General features: G+C 52.7%; 7 protein-coding genes across 7 annotated transcripts; 2 read left to right on the top strand and 5 right to left on the bottom strand.

Moving 5' to 3' along the window:
* Positions 1 to 666: 666 nt before the first annotated feature.
* On the bottom strand, positions 667 to 1,777 carry J4E83_004951 (uncharacterized protein; the record flags this gene model as incomplete). The annotated part of the gene is made up of 3 exons (XM_049331875.1): positions 667 to 1,212; positions 1,264 to 1,543; positions 1,605 to 1,777. The coding sequence occupies 3 exons, from the start codon at positions 1,775 to 1,777 to the stop codon at positions 667 to 669; spliced, it is 999 nt and encodes a 332-aa protein (XP_049188970.1).
* A 410-nt stretch (positions 1,778 to 2,187) lies between these two features.
* Positions 2,188 to 3,627, bottom strand: J4E83_004950 (uncharacterized protein; the record flags this gene model as incomplete). Its single annotated transcript, XM_049331874.1, has 3 exons — positions 2,188 to 2,691; positions 2,741 to 2,992; positions 3,043 to 3,627. 3 exons carry the CDS (start codon positions 3,625 to 3,627, stop codon positions 2,188 to 2,190), a joined length of 1,341 nt encoding a protein of 446 aa, XP_049188969.1.
* Positions 3,628 to 3,861: 234 nt separating this feature from the next.
* J4E83_004949 (uncharacterized protein) lies at positions 3,862 to 4,517 on the top strand (the record flags this gene model as incomplete). The annotated part of the gene is made up of 4 exons (XM_049331873.1): positions 3,862 to 3,869; positions 4,015 to 4,036; positions 4,091 to 4,286; positions 4,336 to 4,517. 4 exons carry the CDS (start codon positions 3,862 to 3,864, stop codon positions 4,515 to 4,517), a joined length of 408 nt encoding a protein of 135 aa, XP_049188968.1.
* Positions 4,518 to 5,190: 673 nt separating this feature from the next.
* On the bottom strand, positions 5,191 to 6,042 carry J4E83_004948 (uncharacterized protein; the record flags this gene model as incomplete). Its single annotated transcript, XM_049331872.1, has 2 exons — positions 5,191 to 5,649; positions 5,986 to 6,042. The coding sequence occupies 2 exons, from the start codon at positions 6,040 to 6,042 to the stop codon at positions 5,191 to 5,193; spliced, it is 516 nt and encodes a 171-aa protein (XP_049188967.1).
* Positions 6,043 to 7,826: 1,784 nt separating this feature from the next.
* On the bottom strand, positions 7,827 to 10,844 carry J4E83_004947 (uncharacterized protein; the record flags this gene model as incomplete). The annotated part of the gene is made up of 1 exon (XM_049331871.1): positions 7,827 to 10,844. The coding sequence occupies one exon, from the start codon at positions 10,842 to 10,844 to the stop codon at positions 7,827 to 7,829; it is 3,018 nt and encodes a 1,005-aa protein (XP_049188966.1).
* Positions 10,845 to 13,962: 3,118 nt separating this feature from the next.
* Positions 13,963 to 15,612, top strand: J4E83_004946 (uncharacterized protein; the record flags this gene model as incomplete). Its single annotated transcript, XM_049331870.1, has 2 exons — positions 13,963 to 14,271; positions 15,094 to 15,612. The coding sequence occupies 2 exons, from the start codon at positions 13,963 to 13,965 to the stop codon at positions 15,610 to 15,612; spliced, it is 828 nt and encodes a 275-aa protein (XP_049188965.1).
* A 385-nt stretch (positions 15,613 to 15,997) lies between these two features.
* J4E83_004945 (uncharacterized protein) lies at positions 15,998 to 21,436 on the bottom strand (the record flags this gene model as incomplete). The annotated part of the gene is made up of 3 exons (XM_049331869.1): positions 15,998 to 17,872; positions 17,919 to 21,201; positions 21,255 to 21,436. 3 exons carry the CDS (start codon positions 21,434 to 21,436, stop codon positions 15,998 to 16,000), a joined length of 5,340 nt encoding a protein of 1,779 aa, XP_049188964.1.
* Between the last annotated feature and the right edge of the window lie 137 nt (positions 21,437 to 21,573).

Here is a 21,573-nt window from a genome sequence, read left to right as displayed (position 1 = left end):
TGCTACCTCTTCTGCACTGCGCAGGTCAGTAAGTCAGCTCCGGATTGTCGCCAATCGCGCGAACGTGTCGCTATCGCACTGCATTGCTTATTCGATGATCAGGACTGCATGATGCAGAGCGACGCCGCAGAACGCCGCAGCTGCGGAGATGCCTCTCGGGAATGGAGAGTTGTGTCATTCCTAGGCAAGCATCCATTTGCACCTGTTTGATGCAGTTAGTGTGGCTGTCTGCCCTTGCCGTATAGTCGAGGGCGATGCCAGGTGGGCGCCAGCGAATCGCGTCGGGAGGGGTTGGCAGACGCGAAGCAGCCGCCAAGGCGGCGCGCGGATGGTCCCGAGGTCCCCCTCTCGACGCGAACTACGTCCTAACCTACGACACGTCAATACCTCAGAGTCGTCGGTAACGCGACATTGTGTTACGCGACATTAGTTACGGAATCACGCCTGCCGGTAGGCGCCAAACTTTGGTATCCTAGCAAGGGAAGTTTTGCCATCTTGGTGACCGTTGTATTCCGTTCAAGATTGGCAAGGATACCTAGGTAGGTAGCTACGACTTGTGGCCTCATCCACGAGAGCGCCGGATAAGCGCTTGGCCAATATCATTCCATACGCCAGATTAAGATTATCTCCCTGAATGTCTCGCTGTATAATGTTCCAGTACTACATTCACCGTCCGACAAATGTCTTCGTCCAATCCACTATGGCCGTTGCACACTCCTCAGGCGCCTCCTCCGCCCCAAAATGTCCAACCCCATCCCCCAACCCATGATTAGCGATCTTGACTTCCTCACCAACCCACTCCTTCCACACATCCGGGAAGTCAAACCTGCTCCCAATGCTCGCCGCACTATATACCAATAACAACGGCACCTCAATCTTCTTGCCCTCCTTCTGGTTCTTCTCCTCTCTTTCAACATCCGTCGTAGCACCTTCCTTGTAGTCTTCGCAGGTAGCTTTCAGCGTATGTTCCTGATTGAAGAAATCGCCATAGACGGTCAACGAGTCATCAGCCTTCAGTTTCTCGATACCGGCATTGCTCTTTCCTGACCAACGCAGGATCATCTCTTGACACCATTTAGAGGGACCGAAAGCAGTGATCATACGCGTTGCTAGATCGACGTTTGCGAGTAGGGGCCAGTGGAAGTAGCCTGTTATCTCCTTTGCTGCCGTGGCCGGGGTGGTGAAGTGCTGCCATTGCGTTGAAGTCGGGACCTATAAAATTAGCATAAATCCGTTCGAGCATATGTAAGAAGGTAAAATTACAATATCGATCAAACAAACACCCAAGATCTTCACTCCATTGACCCCGCTGACAGTGAGGTGATGGGCAACTCTCGCTCCACGATCATGGCCAATGAGTATGACCTTCACGTCCCCATCTGCACTATTACTCTTCTTGACCTCCGTCTTCAGCGCCTCGAGTACTGCCGTCCCAATGCTCACTTTATCATTCCGCTCAATCGGTGCACTAGCGCCGTAGCCAGGAAGATCTGGAACAAAGAGCGGTGCTTTGGATGGGAGAAGAGGGATTATGTGGCGCCACCTAGCCTTTTGTCAGATCATCTGATGTATGGAGTGCAGTGATAGTGATGAGAGGAAGTTACATGTAAGCCGATTGCGGATATCCATGAACGAGAACGAATATGGGGTTGTCGTCGCTGGCGTTCTCCAGCGAGCGCGTGTAGCAGCAGACTTTCTCCTTGTTCAAAGTGGACTTTGAGAGACCGAGATCGTTGAACTTGGTGTCTTGGATGTGGAGGGCGGATCTAGATGCCATGTTTGCGATCTAGGCGGCTCAGATTGGAATGTCGTTGATTGGGAGTATAAATGCGCAACTCAGAGGGACCTGAAGGTTCCAAACCGGATAATGAAGTATGCTGTTTGATCTCGGTCAAATGTCATTCTTCGCGCCCTTTCGTGCTGTGGACTACAATGGGGTAACTGTTAGACCGAGGTATGACGCAATCACGCGATGTCACGTGTATGAACAATCGAAGGGCACCACCTGGGCAGTTTCAACGCAAGTATTTGTTCCTGGAAAGACAGGATGATGGAGTGAAATATCCCATATCTTTTAAACTACGATCAACACCCTCGGATGCATCGTATAGTACCACAGGTCCTCTACCCGAATACCAAGAACGCCAACGCTATGCATAAATTGTACTGAACCCTTCTTTTGACTTATCATTGCTCTCTCGCCAAGATCATCTTCTCACGTTCTGCCTTTCTCCGGACTGTGCCCTTCTTCGTATGCCTCCTCTCATTTTCTTCCTTCCTCTTGACAGCCTTGAGCTCCTCGTTCTTGATCTCACCCGCCTTCTTGACGGTCTTGGGCAGATGCCTGTGTTTCTCGATGCGCTTGATCTCTGGCATATGCTTGTATCGTTCCTTGAGCGCTGCATCGTATTCCAGCTTCTGTTTTAGGGCGAATGACTTGACGCCCTGCCTCTCAGAAGCTCTCGCTCTCCATAGACGGACGTTGCCATCGTCTGATCCGCTGAGTACGTAGTTGTTGTCGGGACTCCATGCGACAGAGAAGACACGCTGCATTCGCTTGGTGTGGTAGACGTCCCGAGCGTAGCCCTTTGATCGCTCCCAAATTCTTATGGATCGGTCGTAGGAACCGGTGATGAGCTCCTCTCCCGTTGGAGAGAACTCAATCGACATGACTGCGGCAACATGTCCTTTCTATTTGGTGTTAGTAATGCTTATGACCTGACCTCCAAATCGGACTTACCAAGACTTGCAGCGCACGCTTCATGTTGCGCATGTCGAATATGTATCCATTGTGATCTTCCGAAGCAACGGCGAAGTTGTAGGCTTCCATGGGGTTCCAGGAGATGCAGTTCGCGGGGAAGTTGAGCACAGTGCGGTGTAGGGGTGAGTTCGTGCGGGCGTCGTAGAGGATGACAGCGCGGTCGGTCGCACATGACGCGAGTATCGAGGTTTCGACCTGGTTGAACTTGACGTCCGTGATAGTGTCAATGGCCTACTGGTTATTAGTATATGCCTTAGGTCTGCTCTGCATGAAAGACCTACCGATGGCCACACAAGGTTGGAGACAGGAGCACCAGACGTCCTTGATGTATCGTATATGGAGATGGAGCTGGATCCAGCAGCAAAGGTCGGTAGCGAGCGGTGGTGCGAGACAGAGGTGAAGGCTGAGTTGCCGTGCCATGTTGCTTTTGGCGCCGATTTCGAGGCTTGCGCATATGGCTCGAAGAGTTGAATCTGGCGGTCTGATCCACAGGTTATGAGTTTCTTGTCTCGCGTCCAGCACATGCCCTTGACGAGGTTCTCATGCGCCTGCGCCTGCCACTTCTCCTCCCTGCTGGTAAAGTCCCAGACCTTGACGATGCCGTCGCCACTGCCACTGGCGAAATGCTCGAGGGAGTTTGGGTCCTTGGCGAAGGAGTATACACCGTCTACGTGGCCAGGCTCGAAATCGCCGAGGAAGGGCTGCGCAAACATGCGCTCGACTTTTGTCGCATTGAGGGCTCTGGTGTATTCGCGCGCACGTTCGAACGGATGCAGGTTGGGGTCGAGGTTCCTCGTGACCTTGGCGACGCTGGAGCCGGGGGCCTGGGTAGACGCCGTGGACCGGCTGAGGGCTTTGATCTTCATGGTTGTGGTTGTCCAGCTGTGTCGACTGGCCGTCGCGAACTTTGCGGGTCTTCAAGATTTCCTAGAGGCTGCGGCGGGGCCAGCCAACCAGCGTGTTTGGCGCTAAGAATTAATGTGGGGCGGCGCCGGCCAAACTCATCGGATCAAGCGACATGCCACACACCATTTTTGCTCTGGCGACAACCTCAAACTCCAGGACCAAGAACCCCATCACTAACCCGGACAACAGCCAAAATGAAGTTGTGAGTGCCCCGATGCTGCACACGATCCTCTCTGCGATACAAATTGGCGCCCCGCAGTGCTCCCCGAATTGCGCAGCGGGACGCCAATAATCGCACCCTGGAAAGCCCACAACATGCGACAGAACAGCTGCTAACATTTCACCAGCCTCAAGGTCGGACGCGTTGTCGTACGTTTGAATCGCTCGAAATACCCCCATCGCACTCACTCACAGTCCGCCTAGATCATCACCCGGGGCCGCTACGCCGGAAAGAAGTGCGTGATCATCTCACCACTTGACAACGGCACCAAGTCGCACCCCTTCCCCCACGCGCTCGTTGCCGGTATCGAGACCTACCCCTCCAAGGTCACCCGCCGCATGTCAAAGACCAAGCAGGCCAAGAAGAGCAAGGTCAAGCCTTTCGTCAAGCAGGTCAACTGTACGTGGACATGAGGACGCACTCGCTGGGCAGCCGCTGATAGACGCAGACACCCACATTATGCCCACCCGCTACACCATCGAGCTCGAGAACCTCAAGGGCGTCATCTCCGCCGACACATTCAAGGAGGTCTCGCAACGGGAGGAGGCCAAGAAGACCGTCAAGAAGGCATTCGAGGAGCGATACCAGTCCGGAAAGAACAGGTGGTTCTTCACTCCCTTACAGTTCTAAGCTTTCCTTCGGTTACGGCTGGGCGCAGATGGGCATGATTTGATACGGAAGATGCTGCGTGAGCGGTGGATATCATAGGACGACAGGACACACAACCGGCCTGCCATCCAGGCGTGTATTTCGGCTTGATAATCAAAGCATGAAAAATCCGGCATCCGCTCAAGGCATCCGGCTCAATTCACGAACTTCATGAAATGAACATGATTTTCACGTTGGCCTCTGTCTACTACTGGATGATGCTGATGATGTAGTGAGGCTTATGCTGACAATGCAGGATTAGAACAACTAGCACTACCGAAGCGAAACAACGAGCCGATGCACGCCACGACCTGAGCGCCCCGTATTGCTGCCTTCACGTGCGACAATGTAATGAGGCAGACGGCCTCGGTCCCATCTACGAAGAAGCCGTCTAGGCCCTTGCTGGTTCAACTCACATGCTGATGCAGTGCACAGTGAACACCAATCAATGGAACAGAAGGGATATCATGTCATTAACCGGTCTATCTTTCAAGGAAAGGCGCGCAGACAGGCGCAAGAAAGTTACTCGACGTTACATCGACAAGCCATACTGATGGACGCCCCTTCGCCTTTGCTTTTCCGATCAGCGAGCCCTAATCACCTCGCCTTTCATCGTACAAACGCCCCGAGATACTATGCAGGTCATAGTCGCACTCTACTGCTTAACCTCATCGACCTTCTTCTTCGTCTGCTCCTTGCCCTTGTTCAGGTATCCCAGCACAACGTCACACGCATCGCTCACCATCCTGAGCTCGAAGCTGACTGTCGCAACACCCATCTTGACGACACCGTTGTTGTAATGCGTCTTCTTGTACTCGTCTTCCCAGGTGCTTCGCACATATGTGACGGGCGAGAACGCGTACTCCTTGAGTTTTGAGGTGTCTTCCTTGACGATAGGGAGATGTGTCTCGAGGGTGGAGAGGCCAGAGTCACCAAGCTGGTCGGCGCGTGCCAGGTAGGGCGAGAGGTAGGAGTATGGTGTGCGCAGGTAGGGGTGGAAGGGTGCAACGACCGAGTTGTAGGTATTGCTGGCGAGGTTGAGGGCGCGCGAGCCGTAGGGGTTGGATTTGAAAGTCTCGACGCTGTCGTGGACTACGGGGTACGAGTGGAGATGCTGGAGGCTGTTAGTCTCGTGCTCGTCTATCGAATCTCAAAGTATGCAGTTGCGGAAGTTCCCACGGAAGCTTGTCGGACGGCTTCCGCGAAGTAGGGTTCATGCTGTAAGAAGGTTCGCGGAATGCTGGGTTGATTGGCTGGGCCGTAAGCTCCGCGCCTGCATCGTGGGTTTCGTGCGCCGTGTTACTGGTCCGAGTAGATTGCGGCTCCCAGGTGCTCGAAACCCCGCGACGGTCCGCAATCAATGCCAGATCGCAGCAAAGTGACCCATGATGTGTGTGAAGAGACGTGTTTGCGGGTGTGATGAGAAAGAGGAAAAGTAAGAAGTACATACCGACAAAGCTTTTGAGCTGGGCGTCTCGCCGTTGGTCATAGGCGCCTGGGAGCTCATGTTGCCGTCGTCAGTTGCGTGTGGTGCCATTAAGCGTAGTAGTAGATATGCAGTGTTGCAGGTTCTACTGTGGTGGAAGAAGAATTGTTGGGTTGCGAGGCAGTGGAGGAGTAGCAGTAACGTAGAGCAAGAGAAAAGGGTCCTGGTCGACCTTATTATACGGCTGTGCGCTATGATGTGACTGTATTTGGTTGGGAGGCTTTGCTGAAAAGGGCGTGGTTCAGTGGGCTGGGGTGAAGCAGATGCAGTGGCATGTGAAAGTGGCTATCGTCGACAAGCGCCATGTCAATCTACGCGGGGACCTACCAGAACGTCACTACCCAAAGTCGACTTCTCGCCTCGCATCTCGTCTCGAACGTTGAGACCCAGCGTGCGGAGTCGATGCAAGTCAGACGTTACACAGAGCAAGCCGCAACATGCTGCCTTCATGTCTGCCCCGCGTCTCGAACTCTATCGCGCGCCCGTTGAGCGTTGAGGAGCTGGCCTGCAAGGCGTACAGCTTGCGCCTGGCATGTGAAAGACGCGACGCTTTGGCCACTCACGACGCGGCGACGTCAGATAAGGTCAGCCACGCCCCTCTCCTGTTGGCGAAATATTCAAACAGCTTGGCCGCCCTGTATACACGCATATGTCGGGCTTGCATTTCTTGTCCTATCGGTCGCGTTTCGATGATACGGTACGTCGACTCCGCTTCCGCGTCAGCTATCGCGGAAGGTCCAATTGCTTGCCGCAAACCTACCATGGATCGGTTGGCATCGTGCATGGCAGCTAGGACTCCTCGCCTCGCAATTGGGTTCTCTTATCACGTCGACAATTCCAGCACTGCCATTGAACGGTGACGGGAACTGGCTCCGTCATACGTGCCGCATACATACCTCCTGTGCATCAGCAGGATTGCAGGACAGCGCGCGTCTCGATATCAATACGGTGGAACGTGTTAAGGCCGTTCTGGGTCCTGAATGAGAATAGAAACCTGCAAAGCATGTGAAAGTGGATGACGAGGTTTGGCGTGTTGCTAAAGCGCACGAATCGTGTTTTGGCGCACATGCTGAGCGCGCTTACTCATCGGGCGCCGATGCGGAGCTTGCATGTCACGCGTTGCGGCTCAAGCTCACGAGAAAATCTCCTTTCGTCTTTGTTCTTCAATGGCTTGGCTATCACGAGTCACAACGCCTTTGATCAGCTGCTACCGAGCCCCGATGGAACCGCGGCATGCATCTTCCTCCGAACCTCGATAATCGGCATTCCTTCTTAAGCAGGTGGGCCTGCCGGGAAGGATGCGATAAAGACAGCACGCCACTTTTCACCACAACGGCGGCTTTCACGTGCTTATGCAGTGTGGCGGATCGACAGGCTAAGCGAGGACGGTTCATCGATGATCGCTGTCGTTTGTTGAGGCTAGTTTGACGACATGCGTTCTTGTGCATAAGGAGATGGGCGCAGAGCCTGTTGCGTAAGAAGGCAGCTACACGGCAGCGCGTGGGACGGTAAGGCGCATACCGATAGAAGCAGGTCGGCAGTCGATATCTTCCTCGAGCCTGGGATGGTTTGTCGGATCATCAGGGCTTGGCTTACTCCTACCAAAATGCAGGGCGGTGCCATGGACTGTGTATCTTGGGACGAGCTCCATTACCTGAATTGGCTCAGGGTTACATATCACTTATCAGCACGAACGTCGTCACGGACTGTGATAGATGTAACAAGATGATAAGAGCAGGACATGTCCCGGCCTTGGGTCTGAGTTTGGGCATTTGTATATGGGCCAGCTACTCAACTATTGGTACTTACCGATCCTGTGACTCCTGCTGGTCCCACATCCTCCGGAACTGCCCGTCCGGTTTCTGAAGCAGTTCATGGGGGTGCCCAGACTCAACTAGGCGCCCCGCGTCCAAGACTACAATGGTGTCAAAGTCAACAATGGTAGCCAGCCGGTGCGCAACCGCTACAACTGTACTGCCTTCAAACTCGGTTCGCACAAGATCAAGAATCACCTTTTCTGACAACGAATCCATAGAAGAGGTCATCTCGTCCACCACCAGGATCTTGCTTGGGCGTAGAAGTGCCCTGGCAACAGCGAATAGTTGTAGTTCACCTTGAGACAGACCAATGTCGGCCATGTCACTTTCGATACCACCCCGATCAGCGACCAGTGAAGCGAGGCCGACTTTCTCCAAAGCCGAGTTCATCTCGTCGACACTCCTCTTTTGCAAAGGGTCCATATTTTCCCTCATCGAACCAGACATGATCAGTGTCTCTTGAGGAATCGCCGTCAGGCATTCCCGGAGTGAGCTTCGAGGAAGCGTAGTAATATCAACATCATCGATGGAAACACTGCTACTAGGAATGTTTTCTAGCATGTGGAAGAACGAGAGCAAAAGAGAAGATTTTCCACTTCCCGACCTGCCACAGACGCCGACTTTGGTTCCTGGTGCAATGCGAAGGTTGATACCGTGGAGAATATCTGGACCATCAGGGGTATAGGTAGCGCGCAAGTCTTGGATGATGATCTTCCCTTCTACCGGCCAGTGTTCATTCGTTTTCGCAATTTCCAGTCGCGATTGCTCGTCTGGAGTCGTTCGTTCGAAATTTTGACAGCGAAATACGGCACTAGCAGACGTCTCGATCGTTGTCCAGGCGACTACGAAAGTGGAGAGTTGACCGTTAAACCCCAAGATGTTGAGCAAGGCTAAACCTAAAGAACTCGCAGATGATGTCGACGGCACGCTGACAGCTAGGGCTACGACAGCGGTGGCGACCACAGCTGTCAGAAGGTCCAGCATGAGGCCCAACCATCGTTGGATACACAGCAGAAGGTAATGCGGGCGTTGAGAACGGTCCAAAAGGCTGATGAATTTTCCATGGGAAGCAGATTGCCATCCAAAGGCGCGAATGGTCGAAACGCCATACATCGTCTCCTGGATCGCGTCAACCAAAGGCGCCTGTGTTTCGAGGTCCATGTGACGGAGCTGGCGCGACGTGCGAAGGTAAAATCGCTGTAAGAGATATACCGCCAAAAGCAGGAACGGCAGAGTGGCACTGGCGTAGCTCGATCCGGCCAGTATCAATGCCGCGCTGCCCAATACCATCGTAAGGCTCTCCGAAGCTTGCAAGATAGGACCGGCAGCAGCGCTCTCGATCAAAGTCATGTCATTGGAGAAGCGGTTCACGATCGACCCCAGATTCGTCTTGAAGAAGAACCAGTATGGAGCGTTCATTACGCTGTTCAAGATTCGTTGATGGAGGTTCGCTGATGAGTGAGGTACAGCCCAGACGAGGATGGTCCAGAACTTGGCAAAATCGAACAACAATGCGAGCAGCGCGAACGCAATATGCCAGCCGATCCAGTACCCTAGAGAGTGTCGCGATGCTTCTGCATCAGACCACCACCGAACCCAGATCTCCATAAACTTCCAGAAAAACCCTGCCAACAACGTTGCGGCTAGGAATAGAAGGGATAATCTCAATCCGAATGATCTGAACCAGTATGCATAGGTCGAGAGCTCTCCTGTCCGGCGTGCAGAGGGAGACTCCAGAGCATCGTCGGACTCGCCGACCGGATTCGTCAGAATCTGAACAGCATCATTTGGCTCTTCGGACGCATTGCCTGCGTTCTCTTCCCGAAGCTCGATGGTATGAAGAAAACTGTTCGGATTGTTTATCAGCTTCTCGAACGACCCTTGCTCAGCGATTCTACCGTCACTTCCCAAGACCAGTATCCGATCGGCCTGCTGGACAAAATACGTGGCGGTATGAGTAGTCATGAGGACTGTAACACCATGCCGCTTGGCTATACCGGAGGAGCCGAAAACAGATCCAGCAATATGTCTGAGGGAGTTGATGTCCAGCCCGCTGAAGATGTCATCCAGCACCAAAACAGGGATCCGCGAATAGAGCGCTCTTGCGAGGGCAAGACGTTGCTTCTGCCCGCCACTCAGTGACATGCCTTTATTACCCACCGCTGTCTGCTCTCCAGCCGGAAATCGGCCAATGTCGATCGATAATGCGCATGCGCTCACAATCGTGCTGTACCAAATCGGGTCATAGTCGGACTCTCCAATGATGATGTTCCGGATCGAATCGTTGGGCAGCCAGGGTTCTTGAGAGCAGAACGCGAATGAGTGGAAGTCCCTCGAGACGGTACGACTGCCAGTACTCAGCTTCACGTCGCCGACGATAGCGCGAAGTAGTGTCGACTTCCCGCTTCCAACCGGTCCAAGTACGAGGGTGAAAGATCCTTCTTTCAGATCCAGGGAGATATCCTGAAGGGTGGGGCGTTGAGGGTTGCCACCAGCGTATACTGTCGCATCGGTCAGACTTACGCCATTTGGAACCCTGACCGTCATCTCAATGAATGTGGAAGCGCTGTTTAGATCTAACGAGGGCTCAGCGTTATCGTCATTTTCGCTAAGAAGGAAGGCCTGAATGCGCAAAAGACTTGTGTGAGCCAGCTGGAGGTCAATGATGGCCCATACCACCTCTTGTATCGGCGCGGACAGAAGCGAGACCAACGACAAAGTACTGAACGCTACACTTGGAGTCAGCTTATCACCGCCATTGATCAGGGTAAACATCATTAGAGTAAGAGTTGGCCCCAAGGCATTGGGCACTGAAGCAAGTGTTTCCCTGACTGCGACGAACTTCCGATACCCGGCATAGTCAGCAAGCTCCTTGACTCTCAGTGCTTGAATCCGTTGAGACAGGAACTCGGTCAACCCCAGCATCTTGAAGCCTTTGGAGCAACTGAGTACAGCAGTTGTGTATGCAACACGTCCTTGAATGGCATCGAGCCAGATCCTTTGCATCGGTAGGCCTCGCTTACTATTGAGGGCACTGATGATGGGCACTGCCACTCCCACTGCGATTGGGGCAATGCAAGAAACACCACTTTGACGAGCTAACAATGCTGCGACACCCACGATTTCGAACGGGGCAGCAAACATCTCTCCGACTCGCTGCAAGCTCATGCCAATGCGCAACACGTCGGTGCTTACTAGCGTGAGCATATTACCATCCGAGAGCTGGGTGTTGGAAAGGGCCAAGCTCTGCGAATGCAATGCGGAGATGAAAATCCCGCGCAGCGTAGTGAGAAATCGGTCGGCCTGCCTTCTGTACGTCACAGTCAAGAGGGCCATGACCAGGTAGATTAGCATCGTCGCGGCAATCAAGCCTTTTCCGGTATCATGATCTCGCGAGTCATCTCCGAGCCATTTCGTTATTCTGTCAATCAGAAGAGGCTGGGTGAGCTTCATAGCGCTAAGGCAGAGACGTGGCAATATAGTCGCAAGTAGACTCCACTTGGTTGTCAGTACCATCGCTCGCAAGAGAGGGCGCCTCTTGATGTTGTATTGGCCTATTCATCTCGTCAGAAGCAGGCCTAAAGGATATGAAAGCCTGGCTTACGGAAGCGTGACCAATACTGCATGAATCGCTCTTCCACTGATTCAGACCGCAGACTTTCATCGATACCGTACAAATCCTCGAACTTAATGTTCTTTCGATACGCGAGGAGAAAGAGCGGGCCAAGCCACCACAGTATCGTTCGGTCGAAAATATTTGCGAGTGCCTCCGGCGAGTAGGCTTGATATGGTGGAAGCAGCCATGGTCTCTTGGATCGTGCTTCGAGAAAGAGTATGACAATCTTGATGGCCAGGCAAGCAGTAAAAGTGGCCGCGACGGCGGTGTCTGAGCGATGACGCAGCCATAAGGTACGAGCCTGTGGAATGTCCAGGATAATCGAGATGAGGATGAAGACGCTAATGATGTCGCTGGGTCTCGCTGAGCGCGTGTGCTCAACGGAAGAAAGCCAAAGGAGGCCCAAGCAAGCGAGAAAAGACAAGCTTGCCGCTGCCACAGCGATGCGACTAGTATCCTTTGCAAGGGCCCAGGAAACCAAGAGAGCGCACTGGCTCAGAGCCAGGAACGATATGATGGCTTGCTTGCCAAGGCGCGTCCATGATCTCTCGCACTTCGGTTTTTGTCTTCGCAATTGAGAGGCTCGTATTGGGAGAGCGAGGAGTAGTAGAGCACATGGCGCAATCTGAAAAAGACTTTGTTCGAAGACTAGTGTGAAGTCGAAGTCGTCGCAATACTGAGTGCCGAAGCTATCGTCAGAGACGAGAGAGCAATTCATGATAAAGTCCGCGTACTTGGCAATGACTATGCAAAGACAAAAGTTGAGGAACCACGCGCGATAGTCTGCGGATCAAAACAGCACGTAGAATTAACGCGTTAAACTAGTTAGAGATAATGGTAGGGCAATACCGCAACAGCTGCGCGCTATTGCCTGAGCGAGATCCTACACTAGCTGGAAACGATACATACAGATAAGAGAGGGATGAGATGCCTTGATTGGCAAGTCCCAGGCTGCCACTTCATGGCGGACTTACCAACGGAGATAAACACCGGCTCAATGGCGATTCGTCTCTAGTCTTCCAGAACAATGTATCTGGCGATCTGGTCTCAATATGCATCCGCTGTCGTCTCATACCGTACTGCTTGACATTGATCTTTGCAGTTGTCTCTACTAGTAGTAGTTCCGACGATCTTACGGGAACGAGTAGTACACAACTCTCTTGCAATGACTCAATTCTGTCTCGTTCTTCGCGTGTACGGTAATTGCTCTGAAAGCCAATGTTGTATCTTGGGCGCATCAGCCCAGTGGTATTGGTGATACGGGCAGGAATGACGACATGGGTGTCACAGAACGGCGGCCTAATCCCAATCGCGTGGTGCGGGGTAGGCTACGCAGGCAACCGCCATTAGAGACAGTCTGTTCCTCCATATAAAGAACGGCACACCTAAGTTGGTCACTGAACGACAGAACTAGGAATATCGGATCATTCCATTCACTTAGCCATATCACACAACGCGTCGACTCGATCTCGGAACGATCGCGAACTCGTCTTTCTTGTCAGCGACCGCATCCTACTTAGTGCTGTTTCTGGTAGCTATCGCGTCGTCTACCTAGGTACTGAGACGTGCGCCCGGTGACCACCACCCCTACAACGGTAGCTGGTCTCATGCAGTCACATCCTTTTGGCATGGATGTGCCTTAGCTAAAAGTCAATTCACTTCATTTTCAACACACGATACGCACATGTAAGTAGGCACAAACATGTCTGCTATTTGTGATCAACTGGTGTCTACTAATGCCACAAGCTCTGCTCTTTGTTGAACACCAATACCAGATGCTGCGGTCTATTTGTCTTCAACTCAGAGTCTGACAATGTGCAGCTTCTCTAAAGCTAACCACTTCCGTGTAGATCTAAAAACATGGAACTTGTACCGCGTTCTTCGCCATCTCCGCCGAAGAATGAAGGATCCTTATGCGCTGGTTGCCAGGAAGTTTTTATACAGCCGGATAAGGCTGTGATACGCGAGGGGCGCACTATCGTGCTGTCGGCAGAACGTGGCTGTCCTTTATGCAATGCGTTCGCCTGGCATTTGCCCTTCAGCCAGAGCGGAGTAGACTCATGTTGGGAAATGTTCCTAGATTTCGGTAGGAATGAGAACGAACCTCGGAGCATTGGCATGAAAGAGAGCGGTGAGAACTTATTGTGGTCAATGATCTACGAATTGACGCTTCTACCGACAACTTACTACAGCAGTCCGGCTCAACCTTATCAACGAGTAAGTTTTCAAGATGGTCGAAGCAATCCATCTCCTACCCAACTTACTTTGCCTGTTCTACCCGGTAGCACCAGCGACCGACGATGCATGGCCCAGGCTTCCGCGTGGCTCAGAGAGTGTTTGGAAAACCACAAGCGCTGCAATCGACTTTCCGATATCCAGACGGCAGCAACAATACCATCGCGCTTGCTTGCGGTTAGTCCGCTAAAAGTGAAGATCGTAGCCACGTCACATACGTGGATCCAGAAAGCCCCTGTGTATATGACTGTTAGTCACAAATGGCGGAGTCAAATGCCGAAGCTGCTGCGGTGTAATGTCAAGAAGCTGGAGTGGGATATGAACGTGTCCGAGCTGCCCCAGCTATTCCAGGACGCCTTTGATTTGGCTAGAGCGTTACAAATACCGTATGTCTGGATTGATGCTCTGTGCATCATACAAGATGATGAGGCTGACAAGACATCCGAAATATCCAAGATGGATCACATCTATCAGAATGCCTTCCTCAACGTTGGCGCCACTGGAGCCGCCGATACTGTATGGCCACCAGCAGACAGCGACTCGTCGTCTGACAGTGTGGTCGAGGGCAAGGTCGAAAATGAGGTGCGCGAAGATAGCAATGTCGATTACATTCCCGATGTCACAAACAGTTGGCGTTTGAAAGATCGAGACATCGCTTCACAAGACTCGCGTACGAGCCCAACTCTTTACTTACCACGCTTCGCTCATAAACGACTACAAGGACTGATTCCAGGCTTGTTCGCAGACAGAGAGCCCCTGTATTATTCCCCATTCGCTGTGACAGTCAAGCGAAAAGGCAAAGAGTATAATTGTATGGTCTATGATGAGTGTCATGCGGATGACTTCCAGAACAGCGCTCTCTTCAAGCGTGGGTGGGTGTTACAGGAACGACTGCTCAGTCCTAGAACGCTTTTCTTTGGCCAACAGATGGTCTGGGAATGTTCCGAACTAGTAGCATGCGAAACATTTCCATTCGGATTTCCACTGGGTCATCTTATGACACACAATGTTCGCTTAGGCAAGATCCTTGTCGAGTGCAATGAGGGTTCCAGGCAATCTGCGCAATACACAGCTTGGCGAGAAATCGTCAAATCATTCACTAGGTGTCAGCTCACATACGATTTGGATTGTTTCCCTGCCCTATCAGGTCTTGCACACAATTTCCAGGCTTCCCTTCAGGATGAGTACTATGCTGGACTATGGAAGGACGACTTCATCCCAGGCTTATGCTGGTTTCGTGACGACCAAAAGTTTGGTCGATCACGATATCCTCCGTTCCCTAGCGACTATCGAGGCAAGTTTTCCGTCCATAATCCAGCTTTTGCGACACCTCTAATGTAATCAGCACCATCGTGGTCCTGGGCCTCTGTGAAATTTCCCATTGGTTTCATCGATAACAACGAGCTTATGGGCGATGCAAACGCTGAGTATACAGCTATTGGGCGGCTTGAAGAAATTGACGTTACACCGTCTGGCTCTGACCCTTTTGGCTGCATCTCATCCGCTCGTCTCCAGATGTCCGGCCATCTCCGCAAAGCAATCCGACAGGCATCAGAACGCAACGTTAGACGCATGCCTTCCTATTCATGCGACGATCAAGGTGTGCAATACGAGTGGTTTGACACCGGACATGACGCGGAGAAGCTCAATATCCGAGACATGAGCACTGCTTACTTCCTTCTGCTTGCGCATCGAGAACGAGCGTGGGTGCTAGACATTAGCAACAACTTCGTTCAGACTGAAAAGCTCACAGGCATCATTGTCGAGCCCGTTGACGAAGACAGAACAACATGGCGCAGAATCGGTTTGTTCGATCATCCTCGTGGTGACGGGTGGATGGAGCGGGACTACAGTCCAGGCTATCCTGAATTTGACGACTGGGACCCAGAAAACTATGAGAGGCATACAATCACAATCATCTAGTGTAGCACAACAAGATGTTAGGCAGAGGCAGGAGGTATTCAACCCGCAATTAGTAGAATAGAAGAGCAAAGCAAGTAGTAATAAGTAATTAGAGTTGTATTCTTACCTAAAGAAGCTACCCTCTACCTTAAAGAGCTTTTAGAGTACTTATCCTTCTCCTAATCATGTGATCTGATCAGGTGACCGATTGCTACACCACACTAGGCATGGTGCTTTCGCGCATCATTCGATAGCAGACTGATGTGACTATGAACACTTTTGCCATTCCACAATGCAAACATGCTAAACTACATCGATATTAACCCGCCTTTTCCCCAAACGCCTTGACCATGCTTCAAAACACATGCACTCATAGTAACGTACAAGCAAGCAAGCCCAACGACGCCTAATCGCTACTCCGCCTATGCTTCTTACTCTTCTTCTCCTTCTTCTTCGGCGACTCTTGCACGACCTCTTCCTCCTCAACAGCATCCACATCCTGCATCTCCACGTCATTCATCTGGACATCGCCATCAACGTCCTCATCCTCCTCTTCTTCGTCCTCATCCTCAGATTCAGAGTCGGAATCGCGCTTCTCACGGATACCATTGGAGATAGCTTCGTTGACTTCCTCCGCAACGTTCTTGAGCGGATCCCTGATCTTGACCGGTGCAAGCACGTCGAACGCACCCGTACCGATACCGCCCAGTCTACCGACAACAATGCGGGCGCTGGGGTTCTTGAGCTCGTCCCAGTCGCGCTCCATGACGGCGTCCTTGAGGAAACCGACAGTGGTTTCGAAACTCATCTTCATGAAGGGGCTGACGTTGCCCTTCATGCCGATGCGGTTGAAAGGTGTGAAGCCACCGCCCTTGGTCATGGTGTCGGCGATGAGGTTGAGATGGCGTTGGTCGACGGAGATACCGTGACCGGAGAAGACGCCGTGCATTTCTTTGACGATGGTCGCGCGGGCGGCTTCCACACCGTAGAGGTGCAGCATGGCTACGATGTCGTTGGTCATGGTGCGGTTCACGTCGATGATGTGGGCGTACTCGCGCATGGCGATCAGGTTGGAGCCTTCGGTGTTAATGACACCATCTGCATCTGAGTATTGAGCGGCTGTGATACCGGGGATGACGTGGATGGTGGCGAAGTTGGCAGCGTCTTCTACGTGGTGCAGCATGAGCAGCTTGGGAGTCGATGTCTCGAACTCAAACGTGATCTCGCAGAAAGATCCCTTGCGGTCGTCAAAGGTGAAGTCGAGGATGTGTTCGTTGTCGTGGCAGATGCGGTCGTGGCGGATATCCGAGGATTCGTCAGTGGGTACGAGTGTACCCTCGTCCTCGTCGTCAGAATTGAGTTCCGGGGTAGCTGCGCGCGAGGGCTTGGGGCTGCCACCGTAGGTCTCGTCCTCGTCGTTGATCTCGTCTTCTCGATCAAGGTTGTCGTTAACTGCCTGTTCCTCCTCTTCTGGCTCTTCGTAAGCCACGCTGTCTTCACGTCGGCCTCGGTCCTTGGCGTGAGTGGTGTCGTTGTCACCCTCGCCGTCGTCACTGTCATCGTCCTCTGCACCGCCTTCCCGTCCCGCGCGGAAGGTCTCCTCTGACTCGTCAACTGTTTGCTCTCCGCTTCTACCAGTCTTCTCGCCGATAGTTGGGATGGCAGCCGACTTCGCCGTTGACAAGGATTTGTTCGCAGCCTTCTTCTTGAGGTCGGCCTTGATGATCTTCTGGAGACGCGGGCAGAACTTCTGCTCGATGGACTCGGCAACGTCGCGAACCTTGATAGCGTACTCCTTGGTGTACTCCTTCGCCGGGTAGAAGTCCAGGCGGATCTTGTAGCTCCTGGCCTGATTATGTTCGCGACCGGGACCAGTGGTCTCAGTCACAGTGACCTTGTCGAGCACAGCCGAGAGTGGCAGACGACTGATACTCTTGGCGAATTTGTCGTTGTCTGATTTGGAAAGCTCGGGATGGGGATATAGTTGCATCGACGGGGTAGAGATGTTCGCACTAGCAGTCATGACGATTTCTCGTAGACGGGGAATACCGAGTGTGACGTTCTTCGCAGAGTGACCAGCCAAATGGAAAGTGTTCAGCGTCATCTGTGTTGAGGGTTCACCAATAGATTGGCCAGCAACGACACCGACAGCCTCGCCAGGCTCGACCAGGGACCGCAGGTACTTGAGGTCAAGCATTTGCTCAAAGGTACGCTTGAGGATCTCGCCCTCCTCGTCCTTCTTCTTGTTCTTGAGCAGCTTGTCGGGGTTTTGATCACAGTACTATGATTGTTAGCATCTAACAGTCAATTAGAACGAAGTAACTTACGTCGCGCTTAGCCTGCAAGAACAGTTCTGAAGTACTACCACTATGTCTCGATGGCGTGTAAACTGCAGTAACAGGGTCCATTGCAGCCACATCACCCTTCCTAGCCTTCTTCGCCGCCTTCTTGTTGTGCTCAACTGCTTCAGCACTTGAAACCTTCGGGTAGGCTTCAGCAGTGTGGAGGGATTGCGCTAGCGAGTAGAAGTTCTCCGCCTGGAACTTGAAGTCGTTGAGATACTTCTGCTTGGTTGTGTCCAGACCGTCTTCGCCGTACAGGAACTGGACCATGGTACCATCGGAGTCGCGGACAGAGGTGTCGTATTCGACCTTGAGACCTTCCATACCCTTGATGATACATCTTTGCAGATAACCGGAGCGCGAAGTCTTGACAGCCGTATCGATGAGACCTTCTCTACCAGCCATCATATGGAAGTAGTACTCTTGCGGTCGGATACCAGTCAGGAAACGGTTGACGATATAACCACCAGCGCGTACGCTCGTCTCGAAGGGCTTGAAGCACGGCAGTGTCTTACCAGAAATCATCACTGGAACTCTTCGGCCTTCCAGAACTTGTTGACCAAGGTTACATGAAATCTGGTTAGCGTTGACCATACTACCCTTAGCTCCAGAACCTGTCATGGCTTGCATTTGGTTCTTGGGGAATGGCTTAATGAGCTTATCGGGTAAGCAGGCTGAGGTAACCGCAGAGGAAATCTTGCCGTTGGCAGTGTTGGTGAGCAGATCCAGACCGTGCTGCTTGGTGTCGTCTCGTAGCACGGATTCAAGTCGTCGCCGTAATTCCGGGTTCATGGGGTCGATCTTCTCCGCGTCCATAGTGACGTACTTGGAGGCGACCTCGAATCCAACCTTCTCCGCTTTACGGAGCTCTTCCAGCCTGGCACGATCTCCTTCCTCTGTGAGAATCAGATCCTGGACACCGCAAGAGAAGGCGCGCATGTGAAGCATCTTGGTAAGCAGCCGTCCGATGATACTGAGGGCTCGACCAGCAATTGTCTCTCCATAAGCCTCGTATATGCCATTGATAAGACCACCCGCGGCAGGTCCGATTTGACCCTTGTCCATGATACCAGAAAGCAGTTGGCCATCTTTGACAATGACGAACTGCTCCTCGACGTGAACACCCCAAAGTTTGCCATTCGTTGACGATTTGGATGTGAGCGTCAGTTCCTGGTATTCTGCGGGCTTGATGTTCTTCAAAACAGTGGTGATGATTTGCTTTCCCGTCCACATCGGCCTAGGCTTCATGATAGCAGGGTTAACTGTTTCAAGTCTACCTGAGGTGGTATGGCCGTCTTCCGGTCGCAGGCAAGAGTAGAGTAGTTGATGGTACTCTTCTCTTGTGAAGAATGTGTCCTTGTTCGAAAGCCAGACTCCCATGGAGATATGATCTTGAATCAAACCACGCAGAGGCTTTCCAGCAGTCGCAGATAGGTATTGATGATCGGTATCCGCTACCGTCATAGCCTCCGCGCGGGCAAGCTCGTTCTGGGGGAAATGCATGTTCATCTCGTCACCGTCGAAATCGGCATTGTATGTGTTACAGTTGGCGTAGTGCATGCGAATGGTCTTTTCTCCCGGTAATACACGGGCGCGATGTGCCATCATTGACGGCTTGTGCAGTGTCGGCTGTCGGTTCATGATAACAACATCGCCGTTGTTCAGATGACGATGCACCTTCTTATTCCGAGCTCCATTGGAGTATGAATTTGTGGGTGCAAGCAGTTGGTTGGCCAAAGCTAGTCGCTCTTCGTAGTTCTTCTTCTTCAGTGACACAACTTGTCCAAACTCGTTCTCGATGGCATGCGCTCCTGGCCACTTGTCGGGACCGTTCAGGACAGCTTCCTTAAGATCGTAAAAGTTGTGGTTCGTGACAGGCTCTGGGTATGTAAGTTTCATGGCGAACACCGGAGGGACACCGATCTCGTTGGTCTCAATGTTCGGGTCAGGCGAAATAACACTGCGCGCGGCGAAGTTGACACGCTTGCCCATCATGTTCTTTCGGAAGAGACCCTCCTTCTTTTCCAGACCCTGCTTGATACCATCGGCGTTTGTGACTGCAGCGCGGCCTTGCACGGGGTTTGCATCGCGATCGATGAGGGCGTTCACGGCACCCTGGAGGTTGACAAACTGGGTCTGCATGTCGTCGAAGTTACGTTTCCGGTATCCGAGCTCGTTCTCCATGCCTCGCATCTCCTGGCTAATCTGACGGATCGTGTCACATGCTTCGAGAATGCTCTTGTAGAGCTTGTTCCTGGCGGATTCGGCAATAGAGTCGCCCGTCTTATCTTCGGGTCTGTACTTGTTGGGTGGTACGACGATGGCCTGTGTGAAGAACATGTCGGGGTTTACGTCCACGAGAGACTTGGTTCCGTGAGGGCTGTACAGAAGTCGCATCATCTCAGTTTCGCTCTCGAAGAGTAGGGTCATGGCTGCTTTGACCTCTGTCGCGTTGATATACTCTTGCGCACTCTCTGAAACAGCGGATGACGACTTCGCTTTCCGTGCCATGCGGGATTCTGTAGCGAGGAGCGACCCGTCGGCCTGCTGAATATCCTCCATTTCGATGCCCTCGTCCTCGCTCGAGTTGGGATCCAGGTCCGCGACTCCCTCATCCGCGTGTACATGTTGCTTTTTCGCCTTCGCATCTCTGCGAGCCAGGATGTCCAGAGGGTTTTGAAAGGACATCTCTTTTGCAGCCATCTTGGCCTTGTCCTTTTCGCTCAGAGGCTTACGGAAAATCTTGATGCCACGGTCCTTTCGGTACGTTGGGCTGATGCCCGTGCAACTGCCGCAGGCCTTCCGCTTGGTCAGATCGGCATAGAAGTCCTTGATGACTTGTCGCCGCGCATCGGAGATGGTCTCGTTCTTGTCGCGGACAGCACGCGCATCGTGCTTTGTGATGCCTGCCCTCTTCATGCAGCGCTTTACGTAGTTGTTGCGCTGGGTGATGATGTCGGCATTGTCGTCGTCATCGTCATCCTCCGAATTACCGGCGTCTTCTGTCGTCTTGCCCTTCTCCATGCTGATGTGCTCGTGCATTTCGTTTGCTTCCTTTACCAGTCCACATCTTATCAACCGCAGCTTGGAGACGAACTCGCTGACTTGGACGCGGGGGAGCTTGAGCTGGTGGCAATATGCGCACTTGCCCCGGAGCAGTCGCAGCAGCTGGTCCATGAATGTGAGGTGGTATACGGGTACGGGGAGCTCGATATGGCCGCAGTGGCCGGGGCAGCCTTGGAAGCTGGTGAGACCGCATGTTCCGCATCTTGAAGTTTGTTAGCGGAGTGAATGAGCTTGTCGAAACGCGATGAAGCTCACGCATTGTCCAAGAAAGCGCCCAGGGCAGCGTCGTGCAGACCGCCAGGTACCGGGTGCAGCAGCGTATCGAAAGTGGTCGGATTCGTGATGCGCTTCACCGAGAGCGACTTGATATCGTTTGTCGTCAAGAAGCCAAACTCGACGCCATTAATGGCCGAGGAAGTCGGCTGGTGGGTGTTCATGGCGGCGCCAGCTTGTCTTTTGCGCCTATTGTCTGAAGAAGTCGCGCGCAAAGGCGTTTAGTGAATGTTCGCAGCAGCGCGAGCCTTGCGGGGAGTTTTTTTCGGGACCACAAGAGTTCGGCCAGGGTTTAGCCGGC

The sequence above is a fragment of the Alternaria metachromatica genome (genome assembly GCF_023757995.1).
Source record: "Alternaria metachromatica strain BMP 0045 chromosome Unknown scaffold_9, whole genome shotgun sequence".
NCBI lineage: Eukaryota > Fungi > Ascomycota > Dothideomycetes > Pleosporales > Pleosporaceae > Alternaria > Alternaria metachromatica.
This window is presented reverse-complemented; position numbering and strand designations above follow the sequence as displayed.